The 16,080-nt window shown below is 38.9% G+C and overlaps 1 protein-coding gene across 1 annotated transcript in view; it reads right to left on the reverse strand.

The window, feature by feature from the left end:
* Positions 1-16,080, reverse strand: part of RXFP1 (relaxin family peptide receptor 1) — a 96,917-nt gene that overhangs the window by 17,139 nt on the left and 63,698 nt on the right. The window contains exons 7-11 of the mRNA XM_067737062.1: positions 13,542-13,613; positions 13,381-13,452; positions 12,728-12,802; positions 4,294-4,365; positions 2,371-2,442 (exon numbers count right to left, since the gene is read on the reverse strand). Of these exons, the coding sequence (XP_067593163.1) occupies positions 2,371-2,442; positions 4,294-4,365; positions 12,728-12,802; positions 13,381-13,452; positions 13,542-13,613 (363 nt within the window). The remainder of the gene's footprint in view (positions 1-2,370; positions 2,443-4,293; positions 4,366-12,727; positions 12,803-13,380; positions 13,453-13,541; positions 13,614-16,080) is intronic.

Raw genomic sequence — 16,080 nt, forward strand, 5'->3', positions numbered from 1 at the left:
AAAAAAAGATTCTGCTCACGTGTCACTCCTCTGTGACCAGGGAGCTTAGGCGTTCTCTTCTTTGTTCTCCTGTATGTCGCATGGATAACACATACAGCACTTATAACATCATATTAACACTGTTTCTGTACATACGTTCTCCTCTTCTGAAGGATATGATCTCTTTCAGTGCAAGCCCTGTACCTATTCAACTTGGGCTCTCCAGCATCTAGCTTAATTTTTGGCTAGCTATTCTTTGTATCCCTACCTAGAAGACCATTAACAGACTCGACCTGCTTCATATTTAGGTAAAAGTGGCGGCACAATTCCAGTTCTTTGTATGGGAAGCCAAGTAAAAGATGGATCATGTTAGTGAGGCAATGTGGAAAACAGATTTAGAAGAGTCCACGAGGATATTAAGTCTTGAAATATCATGTTCAGCTGTTTCTGGTGGGAGTCCTGTTTTGGCTATTAGAGCAAATTCTGACATATAGTTTTTTTATCATGAATCATGGAATGGGGACCATTTGGCCTAGACCCTAAGTGATGTGTAAAAAGACCGTTTTCTCAGTTTCGTTTTAGGAAAGTTGGTCTAAACTTAACTGGACTTGAGGTCCATTTCTGAATGGGTTCAGGAAACACATTATCACCTAGAGTAGTTGACTTTAAAAGCACACAGTAAATCACGCCTGTAGCCAAGAGTTTCTGCCATCAGAACTAAAGTCTACTGTGAGAAGTCAATCCTGATTATTGCCAATTTATTTGCCCTCATTAACTCTGTCAGTGGGATCAAGCCAGGAGAGGCACAGAGTGTAGTCCAAACCCTCTCTCAAAGGGAGAGTCACTCATTTGAGGTCTAGACCCACCCATTTAAAGCCATCACCTCTTAGAAAACATGCCATTTTCATCCCTGTAAATCCAATTTTTCAAGCCAGCGTCGGGTATGGGACGCGGCAGGGTTTAGGCAGGACTAATTCTTGGCCTTGGTGCCCCTCTCTGCCCCTTTGTTGCTCTTTCCTTTATCTCTGAACCTGCATTAGCGCTGGTTACGGACCAAGCTGTTGTGTTCCATGCTCACTACTGGTTACTGATACTTAGAACCTGCACCTCAGCGCCACCATGCAAGTCAGGATTGGCAGAAATTACCTTCTGGTATTCAGATCGCGGTGGCAAGTAGGATAAAACAAGGAAAAGCATGGACCCCTCGGCGAGCGTGTATTTTCATGGCTAGATACTACCTTTCGAGTCACCTACACGCACCTCTCCCTACTACTGGGAATAAAATAATTTCCTATGTGTTGGTGGTATGGTTCACTTGCCAGACACTGGGAGCTGTTACAGCAGGTGCTTGGTTCTGATCTCTATTGAGATTTTCTTGTGCGTTTTGTGAATGATTGGTACTGTCTACTGAAAAAGGTTTCAAGCTAATGGTCATGGAAAAACGGGGTTTCAGTGGCTTGTTTATTGATGTTTTGGAGCACAATGCTTCATTGGTTCCCGAGGAACGTTTCTGTCTGTGGCATGTGTATTCCCTCCACCTGTCTTAGTTTGCAGGTAAGGTGTCCCGAGAAACAGTTTAGTTACACTCTTTAATTTTTATGGACAAGTTTTAATGAATCAAAGTTCTGCCCAGTTAATTGTCAAACATATACCTTCTGTCCATACTCCAGATTCTTTCTAGAACTCACAAAATCAAACTGGTGGCTAGCCTAAACTTTAGCAAAAACCCAGTTGAAGAAATTAATGGTAAAAAATAAAAAATTGTCTGAAGGACATGTACTTCATTTGTTGTCCTGTGTATATTTTATTTGGACAATCAGCTCCTATGTGCTTGGACCACAAGGCTTTGATTTATCAGAGAGTTGTCTTAATGTCCTTTGGAACTGTGTCATTGATCTTAAAAAAGGGATGTTATAAATAGCTCTCTTTTCCATTATTATAGTCTGGGATGTTACCCATGGTAGCGTCTAGTTTCCTTATGGATCCAAGATTATCCTTTGGTTTCAGAATCAGCAGAGTGGTGTCTTTTTATCTCCTGGTTTTTAAATCCTAACTCTCCAGGAAACTTAAAGATAAATTTGCTATCCCTCTCCAGCAGTGGGTTGGAGTGGTGCAAGATATATTTTATTTATTGATCTCCCCAGACTTTATTCTTTCTCCACAGCTATGTTTCCCTTACCTCACTTTCCTCAAATATTTATTTTATAGTTTTCCTTTACACATATTTTTTTAACTATCAGAATTCCTTTGTGGCTCAAGGTATGCAGAAATAGTGCTAGGAAGAGAGAAAAATAAATCTTTCTTAAATGTATAAAAATGTATACATGTGACAACTATGAACTGGAACAGTAGAAAGAAAATTCTTATCAATATATGTGTAATCGAGCTTACAATTCATCTAGTTTCTGGAGCGGTGCAAACGCGTTTTCACTGAGGTGATTAATTTTGTTTTTCCTCATTACCCTGAAAGCAAAAAGAAAAGGATGTTGTAGCTTCCAGAGGTAACTGATAGGTGAGTTATTGGAGAAACACGTCAAGAGAGGTTGAAGTAGCGTGATAAATTACCCAGTCTGTAATAACTTTAATCTTAAATTTCCCAGATCTTTCAATGATGATAAAAGTAAAGTAGTGTTCAAATTTCTAAGTGATTTAGGGAAGAGCTCCACAGGGGAAGAGTGAAAACCTCGACTCCTGAGAACACAGACTGAGCGTCAGCCCAGGGAGCTGCCTTAGGGTCGCCTCTGTAGGCTTCATGGTGTGTCTGTCGAACAAAATACCTCCCACACAATAGCACTGGTGCACATTGGGCAGTTGATGTGATTTAGGGTGGAGATGCTGCAGGAGGTCTACTTCAAGCTGGACCAACTCAGAAGATCTCTAGTTTGGGATGCTGAATGAGACTGTAAGTCCTGTAAGACTGTAAGTCTCTGCCCTGACGTCGTGTTATGAGATAGCATAAAGGACTAACTCAGAGGAAACCTTTAAAAGATTTCCAGTTCTTGAGGCATTGTGGGACATGCCTGGAACCTGGCCTCGTCCCATCCTTAAGTATTTATTTCCTCTCAGCACTCCATACCGTTACCACTTTCTCCCAGCATCCTTGGACCAGAAAAACACAAGCATCTGTGAAGAGGAAACTCACGAATGATTTCTTCATACAGAGGGTTCTCTAAAAACAAAATACAAGTAGAATAGAAAAGAAGGGCTACATTTTTGGGATATTTATTTGGCCTGTGTCCTTTAAGTGCAATTTGGTTTCCTTTGGGCAATTACCATGAACTGTTTTGCATGACTGATAGAATCCTGCATCTGAAGACTGCTAAACGCACTGCAGAAAAGTTCACACATTTCAGTGGCTTTGAGCCCACTGGAATGGGGCGGAGGGCATAACTGGGTAAAAATTTTTGTTGTGTCAGTGGTAGCTATTGCATTGCCCGTACACAGGGGTCCTGTATATCTTAATATGATGATTTTCAAACTTTTCACATGGTAACCGACAGTAGAAAAATGCATTTTGCATTGGGACATAATATACACCCACACAACCCAAGATTCATGGAACAATATATTTAATCATCTGAATTGTACTCTGATGTTTTTATTCAATTCAATTCTATTCTTTTTCATTTAAAAAATGCGGCTCGGGACATACTACATTGCTTTCATCACCTGCTTGTGAGTTTCAACCCACAATTTGAAAAATACTCTTCTGGAGGAATAAACTGCAAATGAGGCAGTTATACTTTTATACTGAAGGAAGCCCCAGTATCCCTCACTGTTACGGAAGAGGCACCCTGAATTTAAAGTAAGCCAGAGAGGAGTATAAGGAGAAATTATACTCGATAACATTCTAAGGTTTATCCTGGTGTCCGCAGTTACATCCTCAGGGGTGTGGACATTCTACAGTTTCTAAAAGTTATAACTAATTTCCCCCACAGTCTTTGCAGTAATAATTTTTATAGATTAGGACTTTAATTTGGTGTTTCTGAAACTGAGATCCAAGGGCAGATTCTAGGTGGTTTATGAGAAATGTTTTTTCCCTTAAATTGGGTCTTACTTGTAAGGTTGAGAAAAGCAGGCCTCACGTAAGACAGTACCATTGTGATGACCCACGTATGTTGTGAATCTGTGGTTATGCCTGGTTTGAACTTCAGTAATTTTGCCAAAGTGCTTCCTTTTCAGAAAACTTCAAGTTGAGAGGGAACATTTGCTGTAATTACTATGCATGTTTATGCTAGATTCTGTTCGCATAAATGATTCATTTTATTTGTAAAGAGATAAAACGATACTTCAAAAGGACAAAACGTTACTTACAAAACAGTTAAATTACTGCAGGAAATAAAAGTCAAATTCCTTAAATTATGGATGTGGTTGCCTTCAAAGTCCCTGAAATATAAAAATAAAAAATGATAAAGCTAAATTTTAATCACACACAAAAGTCGGTTAAGAATGATTTGTTTTCTAGTAAAATATCCTTTTCCCACGTACTGCTGATTTCATAGGGATTCTCACATAATGTCAGTGTAGCCACTTACATAATAGCCGAAATGATATATTTATATATAATGTTTCTTTTTTTCTGTGTTAATAGTAAAAATGTTTTGAGTTGCATAGGTATGAGGTGTTCATATGGGTACATATGTATCCTAAGGAATGTGAAGAGAATGAAGAAAGGCACACGGAAAGCTTTTGTTGTGGTAACTACCAGCTATATAAACAGAAAGCACGTAGTGATCCGCATTGAACACCCGTCCAGAGGTACCACTGGCATTTCTCTGAGGGGCGTGACTCTATCTGCTACAGCCCACAGAAGATTCTACTATTGCTGCAGAAGATGCTACCGCAAAGCAGTGTTTAACCTCTACCTCCCTTGCCTAGACACTCCCAGAAAAAATTCTCCATAGCCTTTTACCCCTGAGAACACGCTTTCTTACTTTATTATACGGCCACACAGGCCAGTGCAGAGGGAGACCCACAGCTGCCCTTGGCTCTCCACTCCCGACTCAGGGCGCTGCTTGCAGACCTGACTTGAGCTCCCTTGCTGTTTAATTGTCTCTGCTTCCTGGTTTTCATGAAAGCGTTCTTCTATTGCCTTCTTTTATCTTGTCGTAGGGTTTATGTTGGAAGTTCATAGAACAGAGTTAGCCGAGCTCAGGGATACACTTTCAGAAGCAGATGCTGGCCCTTAGATCTACTCGTTTTACCCCAGCACTTAGCTTACCAGTCACCATACCACGTAAAGCCATTCAGGAACAATCGCCACTAAAATATATGAGCTGAAGTCTGACACAGCTGCTAAAATCTATGCGGGAAACACGAGTGACATTAATGGACGTGCCTATCTTTTCTGCGGGAGAGGCTGTATCTGGGATGGTCAGTTTTATTGTGGCACTGCAATAAAAATGGCTGTGGACAAATCAGTCTGTCTGGAAGATCTGGAAGGCCAGCATGTAAGCGTTCTAGAAATCAAGTCAATGGACTAAAAGGGTGTATTGACCACAGAGAAGAGCAAAGAAGAGAGAGATATTTGAAGTCAGGCATAGGGTTTTTCTCTGTTGCATCAGACTGCAAAATCAGATTTACTCGTTGAAGGACACAGAACATTTCAAATTTAAGCTCGCAATCCATGGCGTCCCGAGAATAAGCTTCTTCTTACTATAGTGATCTAAGAAGGGCATATACTATGACAAGGTTTTTGTAGACAGGATCTCTGTACATATGGAATGTTGTGTTAAAATCTTAAATCTTGATTCTAGATCACCCTTCTAAAGAAGAACTTCTATTATTCTATTAAACTGGAAATAAAGCACTTGTACTATCTTCTTTTGATCATTAGGCTTGGCCAAGGCTTTGGCCTTCCATAACGAAGGTTATCATTGACACAGACTGTTCTATTTCCTTTTCCTATTTTGTTGTTGTTACCAGGAATCTACCACCAGGGGGTGACATTCTCCTAAGCCTCACAACATTGCTTGATGTTAGTTTCTTGTTAGTTACACCTGTAACTTTTTTTTTTTCTATTAAGGTAGCAAAAATATTTACGTTAATATTAATTTACTATTTGTAAAAGTCAGTGAGAGGCATAAACTAGGGACTTTTGATTAAATTGTTAAATTCAATGTTGAGTTTATTTTAATCTTTATTTGTGAATTTGCCGTGACTTTCTTCCTAAAATTAGAGGTTTTAGTTCTTGATACGCAGGGGTATGGCATACAAATCTGCTCCTTGTGCCAGGGCTCCAAGTTCTAGTGGACCTGAGGGGGTGTTTTGCTTACTTAATGCCTGGATCACTTTTCCAACTTAATGATGCTCTGAATCTAACCACTTTATGTTTCCCTCTATACATGGCAGAACTGGCTGAAAATGAAAATTTCGTTCTTGGATCTGAAGAACAATAACAGAAAATAAAAACACCAAGAATCTTGCCCTCTCAATTCTCTCTCTCATCCCCTAGGGGCTTTTTGTAAACACGCAAATCTCCTCTCCCTCTACTTCCTCCCGTACTTTTCTGGCTCCTATCTCACAGAGCAAATTGAGGTGATGAAGGAGGGGAAAGCCTTCGCCTTTCTGCCCAACATCTGTGATTTACCTGTATGTGCACCTGGTCTCCTACACCCAGGATGCGATGACCCTCCTTCTGCTTTAGGCTAATCCCGCGTTTTCTGAGTTTTGTTTGTGAACGTGTATGTCCTAAAATACATGGTCAATTCTAGTGAATGTGTTTTGGGCGTTCTTCACTTTCAGTTTATATCTATTAAGATTAAGCACAGGTACATAGAACAGAGACCCAACTATAACAGCATAACTACACAAGGATTTAAAAAAAAAAATCTAGGGTTAGGTAGTCCAAGGCTAGTATGGTAATTTTACTAAGTTGTTAGAAACCTAAGGTCTTTCATATTCACTGTCCACAGGTCCTTGTCTTTGTGTTCCAAGATGTTGCTAAAGCTTGAGCCATCATATCCATCTTTTCTGGATAAGGAAAGAAAGGGAGGTTCTTCCTGTTTCTCTTTAAGGAGGTTGCCCAGAAGTTCCACACTATACGTCTTCCTCCTCATTAATTAGGGCTCAGCCACGTGGCTCTGTCTAGACGTGGGGAAGTCTGGGAATGTAGTATTTTAGCTGGGCACTTTGCCGCCCCAAATAAATCTGTTCTGTTATCGAGAAGGGACTTTGCACTTTGATATGTACCAGTTAGAGTTAACTCGTTAACTATGTTATTTAGTTCTCCATATCCTTTTTTTGGTTTTCCTTGATCTTTCATGGACTGAAAGAGGTGGATTATTATTTCTTACCGCTTATGTATGTCTATTTTTCTTTTGTTTTGGTTGTTATATGAATCTATTTGGTGCATATATATACTCCTAATATAATATCTTGTATTGGAAATTGCACACTATAGCATTTAAATGTCCTTCTTTGTACTGCTTAATGCAAATTGACCAAACTTCTACCTACTTAGATAAAAAATGATGCCTACTTTCTTTGGTTTGCATTTACATGGCATACTTTTGAGCAGTCTTTTATTTTTAATCTTTCTTAATCACTTAGTTACAGCTGGACTTTTTTGTACATAGTACTGAGTTAGATTTTGCTCTGTGATCCAACTTGAAAATCTGTTTCTCTTTTTAGTAGGTAATTTTAGCCCACTTATGTTTATTGATCTGACTAATGTATCTTACCTTAGTCTGCTATTTAAAAATATTATTATATGGTTTTATAGGTTAAAAAATCTTTCAACAAATGGCTTAAAAATTTTATTTATTCTAACATTGAAAAAGGCTTGTATATTCTATTGGTAACCTTTATAACTACAACTTTACCCAATACACCGTATCTTCTCTTTCCTAGAGAATAACAATAACACTTATCAATTTCCTATTATAAGAAATGATGGAATTAGTATGTATTTTCTTTCTGCCTTTTCTTTCCTCTCTCTCACCATAGGATTTTGATCAATTATATGCTATTTATTAATATTCACCTTAGGAATGTCAAATAGCCACATATTGGTAGATTTCTTAGTTTTAAATGACATCTCTTGACGCCAGGCTATTTTTCTTTATAGTTTTATGGTTTCACTTTATTCCTTTGAAACTGCTTCCTCAGTTAAGATTATTGTGGCTCTTGCCATATTGAGCCCTGTATCATTCTGTGATATTTCTCTTTATCCCTGGTGATAGTCTTTGTTCAGAAGGCTATTTTTTTCCAGTGTTAACACAGCCCCTCGATCTTTTAAAAAAAATTAGTGCTGCATTTCTTATCTTCATTTTACAGCTTGAATATCTCTGTTTTCTCTGGTTGTCTCAAGCTTTTTTCTTTGCTTTTCTTTATCTTTGGTTTTCAGCAGTTTGACTATGATTTGTCCAGTTTTTTTTTTTTTTCTTTTCTACTTCTGCTTGTTTTCTTTTCTGAGGTTCTTAGATTTTTTTTTTGGTTTTTTGTATTACATCATTTTAGAAAATTCTTGGTCATTATCTCTTCAGATATTTCTTTGAAAAATGAGCAGGACCCTATGTCCCCCACCTCTTGTTTGTAGAAAAGCTTTAGCCTCTTAGGCCTTCCCTGAGTTCCAAAGAGCAGATTTAATCAGAGAAGTGATAAAATGGTGAAACAAAGGAAAATAGTCAAGCAAGACAAAATACTAATAGTTTAGCCATAAAACAAATTCAAGATCCTTTAGTTCCTCCTCAAGGGCAATAGATAATACCCTGAGCCATATCCTTGAGTTGTTTTGCAGACACTAAAACCCTCACCAGGTGGAGGAAGTTAACGGCATGCTGATCACCAGCACGTAGACCCCAGGCTGGTTGGAACCAGAAGGTTGATGATTGAGATTCCCGTAACCTCACCCTGTTACCTCACCACCAACCAATCAGAGAGTTGTGCACGAGCTGATCACACACCCTGCAGTCCCCTCCCTCACCCTGCCTTTAAAAACCCTTCCCTGAAAACCATCAGGGAATTTGGGTCTTTTGAGCATGAGCTGCCCATTCTCCTTGCTCGGCACCTGCAATAAATGCTGTACTTTTCTTCACCACAATCTGGTGCCAGTAGATTGGCTTTGCTGTGCGTCTGGTGAGCAGACTCAAGATTTTTGGTAACATCTTCTGTCCTGTTGTCCTTCTCTTCTTTTGCTGTGACCACTTTAACGCATTTTGAGACACTTTTATATTATCCTGTAACTTTTGGATTCTCTGTTCTATCTTTGTTTTATGCTCCGTTCTCATTTTGATTCAAATGAAAGCTTTCTATTGACCTATCTTCAAGGTCATTGATTCTTTTGTTAGCTGTGTTCAGCCTGTTGAAGTAATTCTCTGATTCTCTTTAAAGCTTCCATCTCTTTGCAGACATTTTCCATGTGTGCATGTTTTGCCCACCTTTCCCATTTGTATTTCCCAAATACTTATGATTAATCATTTAACTGATTAATCATAAGTATTTTAATTCCCTTGTTTCGTAGTTGTAACATCCGAGTTATCTCTGGGCCTAGTTCTGTTGATTGCTTTATAATTTGAAAAGGATTGTTTCTCTTGCTCTTTCTGGGATGGGGCTTTCTCAGCATGGTTGTCCCACATGCCCTAGAAGCCCCAACCCACTTGGCAACAGTGCAGGATCCTGGGCTGGAGAGGTTTATTTGCCCCTATTGCTGGAGTAGAGAGCTTTGGCTGCTACCGCTCCTTTGGAAGCAGTGGATCTATGCACAGTCCCTGGCTGCAGGAAGATTTTCTGTCCGTCTCCCCATGGTGTAAAGCTTTTCCTTCCTAAGAGGGAAGAGTCTAGGGGAGAAGGTGGGGTTTGTGCCTGCATGCCACCAAAGAAGACTCTGTCTGGTTTCCTTAATTACTCCCAGCTTTTTCCATGAGCTGGTGGAGGCCAGAGAAAAAGAGCCGGTTAGGAATAGCTGACTCCCTTGAGTGTGGGGTTCCCAGTATTCCAAAGGGTTACACTAGCCCACACTTAACCTTTACAGGTTTATTAACATTTTAGCAGTTTTCTTTGTACCTGCTCTATGAGGGTCAACGCTTCACCTTGTGCTCTGCCAAAGGTGAAATACTGTATATGTCCCGTCTCTCTTGGTCACTCCTTAGAATTGTTTCCCTGCTTGCCTTATGACTGACAGGCTGGAGAAAATTAAGACTGTGTAGATTGTAAAGTTCTTCCTCATTGGTAGAGTGGGAGCAATATTGTCTTGAGGCTGTCTACAGCTTCAGCACAGCATTGTTGGAATGGAATTGTCATATATAATATGTATCCTTCCGTGACTTTTTCTTTATACTTCATATTATGATCTTGAAATTGTGCCGTGTCGATTGAAGCAGGGCAGGTGCATTCATCTTTATTGCACCTGTGTGTGTATCCCATCTTATTTGTCCATCCTTTCCACAGCTTCCAGGACCTTGCTCCATAATGCATCCTTACTGTTTTCCACGTTTACAAATCCTTTACATTAGCTTCTTCTGCCTATATATAAACTTGCTTTGTCTCATCCCTGGATAAAAGTTTACTTTACCCTCTTGCTCTTTAGCTCATCTTTGGCTATTGCCCCATCTGTTCATATGCTTATTTATTAGTTATATTCCTTCCTTTTTGAATATCACGTCTTTTAGTGTGGTGTTTATAGTTTTTTTTATTGCTTTGAAAGAACTATATTAAAAGTTTTAATCTGTTGTCTGTTGTATATCTTGCAAATATATTCTCCTGGGCTGTCATATCTCTTTTTGTTTTATTTCTATTTTTCTACTTAACCATAGTTAAACAAATGTTTGCCGACACATCCAACAGATTTTCTAGTTTGTACTTTGCTGACGGTTCACGCACAAGGTAAAGATATTGTAATTAATTTTAAAAAATGAATACTTATAAAGCAAAAATTATTACCAGCATTAAAATTGGGACAACATTCACTCTCAGGGATGCATGTGGAGTGAGTTGTTTTGGATAGCTAAAACTTAAAGATTATAATTTTAGTAACAAAAATTTAAAAATTCCACATCTTTAGTTATAAATCCTAATCATTTTTTATTTTTATCTGAAATATACGTTTGGCTACCTTTTTAAAAGCAAAGGAAAGATTTTTTATTGTATGGGCATAAAATCTCCCACATTTGCTTCTGGTCTCAATGCATGAATTTTTAATTTACTCATATAAATATTAATCAGCTTTACTTCATTACTAAGTTTGGATCATGTAATTACCATTAGTGAATTCTTTTGAGCCCAAATTTAATCACCACAAAGAATATTGCACTTAATTTGCCCTTTCCTTGATGACTTAGTTCGTCATTACTGAGGGTACTATACTGTTATATCAAGATGCCCTCTGGACTTACTAATGATTTGGGGGAGGTTTCTCTTCCCCTAGATGGTTCCAAACTAGTGTGTTTTGAACAAACTTTTGGGAATTCCCTACAAATAAAAGACAGAGGGGATTTTATATAGAGTATATGCAGGTTATTGACTGAACATTTAAAGAAATATTTTGGATTTATTTCTTCATTTTTGCCTGTATTTTAAATAGACACATTTACTGGGTAATTGAGTTCTGCATAGGTAGAGTGATGCTAATTACCACAAACAAAACTACTGTGTGAAAAACTCTGTGGAACATATTCTGTTGTGATGAGACTTCAAAAATAAAGCCTAAGTATCATAGTCTTATTACACAGAATTTAGCAATGACACTAAAGTGGCTTAGTCTTTCTGTACCAAATGAACAAGTGAACAGATTGACAGGGGGGAAGGGGTGATGTTACATAGATATCATAACATCCTTTCTGTCTTCCTTCTTCCTGCCTACAAAGTATGTCTTGTGTTTTGGAGATGTTTTATTTTGATAAGAGTTTAGAGGAGTTAGTTTAGATAATAGGGATGTTTAATAAGAAAATCATGCTAAAAATATTAACAACTACCATTTGAAAAAACCTGACATCTGAAATGAACTAGGCAAAACCAGAAAAGTTAGTTGTCTTCTGTAAGAAGAGATAGAGAGAACCCTCCTACACTGTTGGGGGGAATGTAAATTGGTGCGGTCACTATGGAGAATAGTAGGGAGGTTCCTTAAAAAACTAAAAATAGAGCTACCTTATGATCCAGCAATCCCACTCCTGGGCATATATCTGGAGAAAACTCTAATTTGAAAATATACATGCACCCCTTATGTTCATAGCAGCACTATTTACAATAGTCAAGACATGGAAGCAACCTAAATGTCCATCAACAGAGGAATGGATAAAGAAGATGTGGTACCTATGTACAATGGATATTACTCAGCCATAAAAAGAATGAAATAACGCCAGTTGCAGCAACATGGATGAAGCTGGAGATCATCACACTAAATGAAGTAAGCCAGAAAGCAACAAATACCATATGATATCACTTATATGTGGAATCTACAAAAATGATACCAATGAACTTATTTACAAAACAGAAAGAGACTCACAGACATAGAAAACAAACTATGGTTACCAAAGGGGAAAGGGGGGGAGGGATAAATTAAGAGTTTGGGATTGACATATACACACTACTGTATATGAAATAGATAACTAATAAGGACTTACTGTATAGCACAGAGAACTCTACTCAATACTCTGTCATGACCTATATGGGAAAAGAATCTAAAAAAGAGTGGATGTATGTATATGTATAAGTGAATCACTTTGTTGTACACCTGAAACTAACACAACAGTGTAAGTCAACTACTATATTTCGATAAACATTTTTAAAAAGAGGAGATACAGCAACTTACAGCCAGTGCAGCCTGGGCATGTGCTGACAAAGAGGCTTGTCAGGCAAGCGGGTAAGGATGTTATTCATCAGTGCTCTGAAAAAGAGAAACAAAAAGGAGTCTGATTTCTCTGTTTCTTTTCTCAACTGAAGTCAAAACGTGGTTTTATCATTATTCTTATGAAGTCATGAACATCTACTAAGTCCGTTGTCTTCTCACTCAAACTATTTTCTGTAAGTCTTGATATATTTAAGTGCTTGTTAGTAATAAAATTAGACAAACGGTAGCCATCATATGGAGGAAGCAGTAACATTAGCAACTGAAGAAAAGTCCTGTGCCCTTCAGTAGTGGGTACTGAAAAGGAGGTGATTTTAAACAAACGTATTTTTCTTTACCAAGATTAATATAGGATAGTACTGGTGTGCTTAAGAATATTTCAATAAAGCATGGCAGTGGGGCTGTGTTCAGTTTTGATGGGCTGACATTCTAGAAGATGGAAGATCTTATAAAACTGTTACAACTACAAAACAGCCTCATAGGATATGACTAGGAGATGGTTTTTAGTTGAAAATTCCATTTTAGGGTTTTAATTCTAAATGTCATGTTGTTAAACCCAATTTTTATTCATGCCTTTTCCTTCAGTTGAAATATTTGCATAAATTTTTAGTACTTACAGGAGAATAAGAGAATTTAGTCCATAAAATGTTAGTGGGGAAATTCGACTGAGATGATTCTCTTCAATTATCCTGCCAGCCAGAAGAAAAAAATGGGTTCATTTACATATTTTTCGAACATAAAGGCTAGTACTATAAAATGCCACATAAATTAAACATACAGCCACTCTAGTCTGTGGAGATCTTCAAAAACACCCGGCTTCAAGAAGGTTATTCTGTTATGACTGAGATACCTGAAAAAAGAGAAATAACTACAGTAAATTTGATACCTTCTTGATATCTTATAACAAGAGGAAGAACAATAATTGCCCATCTTAAATTTTCTTATATGTTGTTCTCATCAGGCCATTTCCCTGCCCTCGGAGCCCTGAAAGTTCTCTATCACTTACCTTTTCACGTCTAGTTTTTCATTTCCCAATAATCAACCCACCATCAGCCAAACCCTCACTCCCTCTGTCTATTCATTAATTCATCAAATCGTTTTGAGCCCCTACGCTGCGGCATTGTGCTAGGTGTGGAATCGCTTTCTCCGAGGGGCTTTGCATCTAGTAGAAGACAGCATGTGAGCAGGTGGTTATTGCAGCAGCAGAGGGAAAAGAACAAAAACATGCAGTTCCTCTGACTTTTCAGCGGAGGAGGTGCCGGCCTCTGCTGGACTGGGGAAGCAGAGCTTGGAGGGGAGAGGGGACAGGGAGTGTTAAAGAAAGATGTCTCTATTCCTGCCCTGCAAATAGGTTCATCTGTGCCATTTTTCTAGATGCCACATATATGTGTTAATATACGGTATTTGTTTTTCTCTTTCTGCCTTACTTCACTCTGTATGACAGTCTCTAGGTCCATCCACCTCACTACAGACAACTCAGTTTTGTTCCTTTTTATGGCTGAGTAATATTCCATTGTATATATGTGCCACATCTTATCTTATTTGCAAAGCATAAATAGAGACATGGACGTAGAGAATAAACGTATGGACACCAAGGGGGAAAGGAGGGCGTGGGATGAACTGGGAGACTGGGATTGATATATATACATTATACTGTGTATAAAATAGATAACTAATGAGAACCTACTGTAGAGCACAGGGAACTCTACTCAGTGCTCTGTGGTGACCTAAATGGGAAGGAAATCCAAAAGAGAGGGGCTATATGTATATGTACAGCTGATTCACTTTGCTGTACAGCAGAAACTAAGACAACATTGTAAAGCAACTATACTCCAATGAAAATTAATTACAAAAAAAGAAAAGAAAAACAAAGGCTCTTCTCAACTGAGCCTTGGGTGAGGTGTGTCATTCACAAAGCAAAGCACGGGTGGGAGTGATTCCAGGCAGAGGAAATGGCTTATGCAAAGGTGAGAGGTGTGACGGTGACAAGGGGAGGGGTCATGGTAAAGAGGCTGTGAGGGGATGCAGGAGATGCCCCTGGAGGCAGGTATGGACCTGCTCTGGAGAAAAGACACTGAATGCCTTGCTGGAGAGTCAGACCCATTGTACTTTGACCCGACTTTACTTCTCACTCTTATGCAGAGTGAACCAACTCTTCCTTCTGTTGTGCTGATCTCTTACGTGTTTATTTCTTTGTTTTCTTCCAAAAGCAAACACCAGCTTTTAACAACTTTCAAAATCACCTCTCTTCTTTTATAGAGGCCTTATTTTTTTTAAAAAAAAATTTATTTATTTTTGGCTGCGTTGGGTCTTCGTTGCTGCGTGCAGGCTTTCTCTAGTTGCAGTGAGCGGGGGCTACTCTTCATTGCGGTGCGCGGGCTTCTCATTGCGGTGGCTTCTCTTGTTGAGGAGCATGGGCTCTAGGTATGCGGGCTTCAGTAGTTGTGGCTGATGGGCTCAGTAGTTGTGGCATGTGGGCTCAGTAGTTGTGGCACACGTGCTTGGTTGCTCTGCGGCACGTGGGATCTTCCTGGAGCAGGGCTCGAACCCGTGTCTCCTGAATTGGCTGGCAGATTCTTAACTACTGCACCACCAGGAAAGCCCCGGCCTTAGAGTCTTTATGTGGCCTTTTCTCTTTTTTTTTCTGAAGAAAACTTTTGGACACACACACAACCACACACAGCCCAACAGAAGCTGGTAAAGCAAGGGAAATATTTGGAAAACTCTAATTCCACTTAACTTTGTCCTTTGGTTTGGTAAAGTGGAGGTGAGACTCTCAAAATACCTAAAGTTGCCAATGGTAGCAAAAGCACTGGACTCAAATGTGTGCAATATTCCTTTCCTTCCATTTTGTCTTAAAATGGCAGAGAAATTGTCTTGCGTCTTTATTTTTGTCTCAGTTTCTCTAATGCAGCAACTCACTGCTCTGAATCTGCTGTCAGACAGTTTGGTTCCTGGCTTCGCTACTTGTTAATAGTGTGACCTGAAACAAACAGCAACTTCAGAAATCCTCAGTTTCCCCAACTCTAAAATGGAAATAACACCAGTACCTAATTCACTGGGCTGTTGAACATTTGAGCCAGGCATGTCAGGAACACTTGGTGCATATTAGTAGAATGAGGTCTCTGTTCAACCTCCCATTTCAACTTCTTTCCTGTTCTTTTTCCTCATTGCCTATGATTCTTATGCAAGCATTTGTTCAAATTCCTCTTCCCCTGATACACGGACCACACTGATTTCTCTTTTTGCTACTCTGACAGCTCTTAGAGCTGACATCCTGTAAAATCTGTCCTTCCAGGAATCTCCCCTTCTCCATC

This window comes from Pseudorca crassidens, chromosome 4 (genome assembly GCF_039906515.1).
Source record: "Pseudorca crassidens isolate mPseCra1 chromosome 4, mPseCra1.hap1, whole genome shotgun sequence".
Classification (NCBI taxonomy): Eukaryota; Metazoa; Chordata; class Mammalia; order Artiodactyla; family Delphinidae; genus Pseudorca; species Pseudorca crassidens.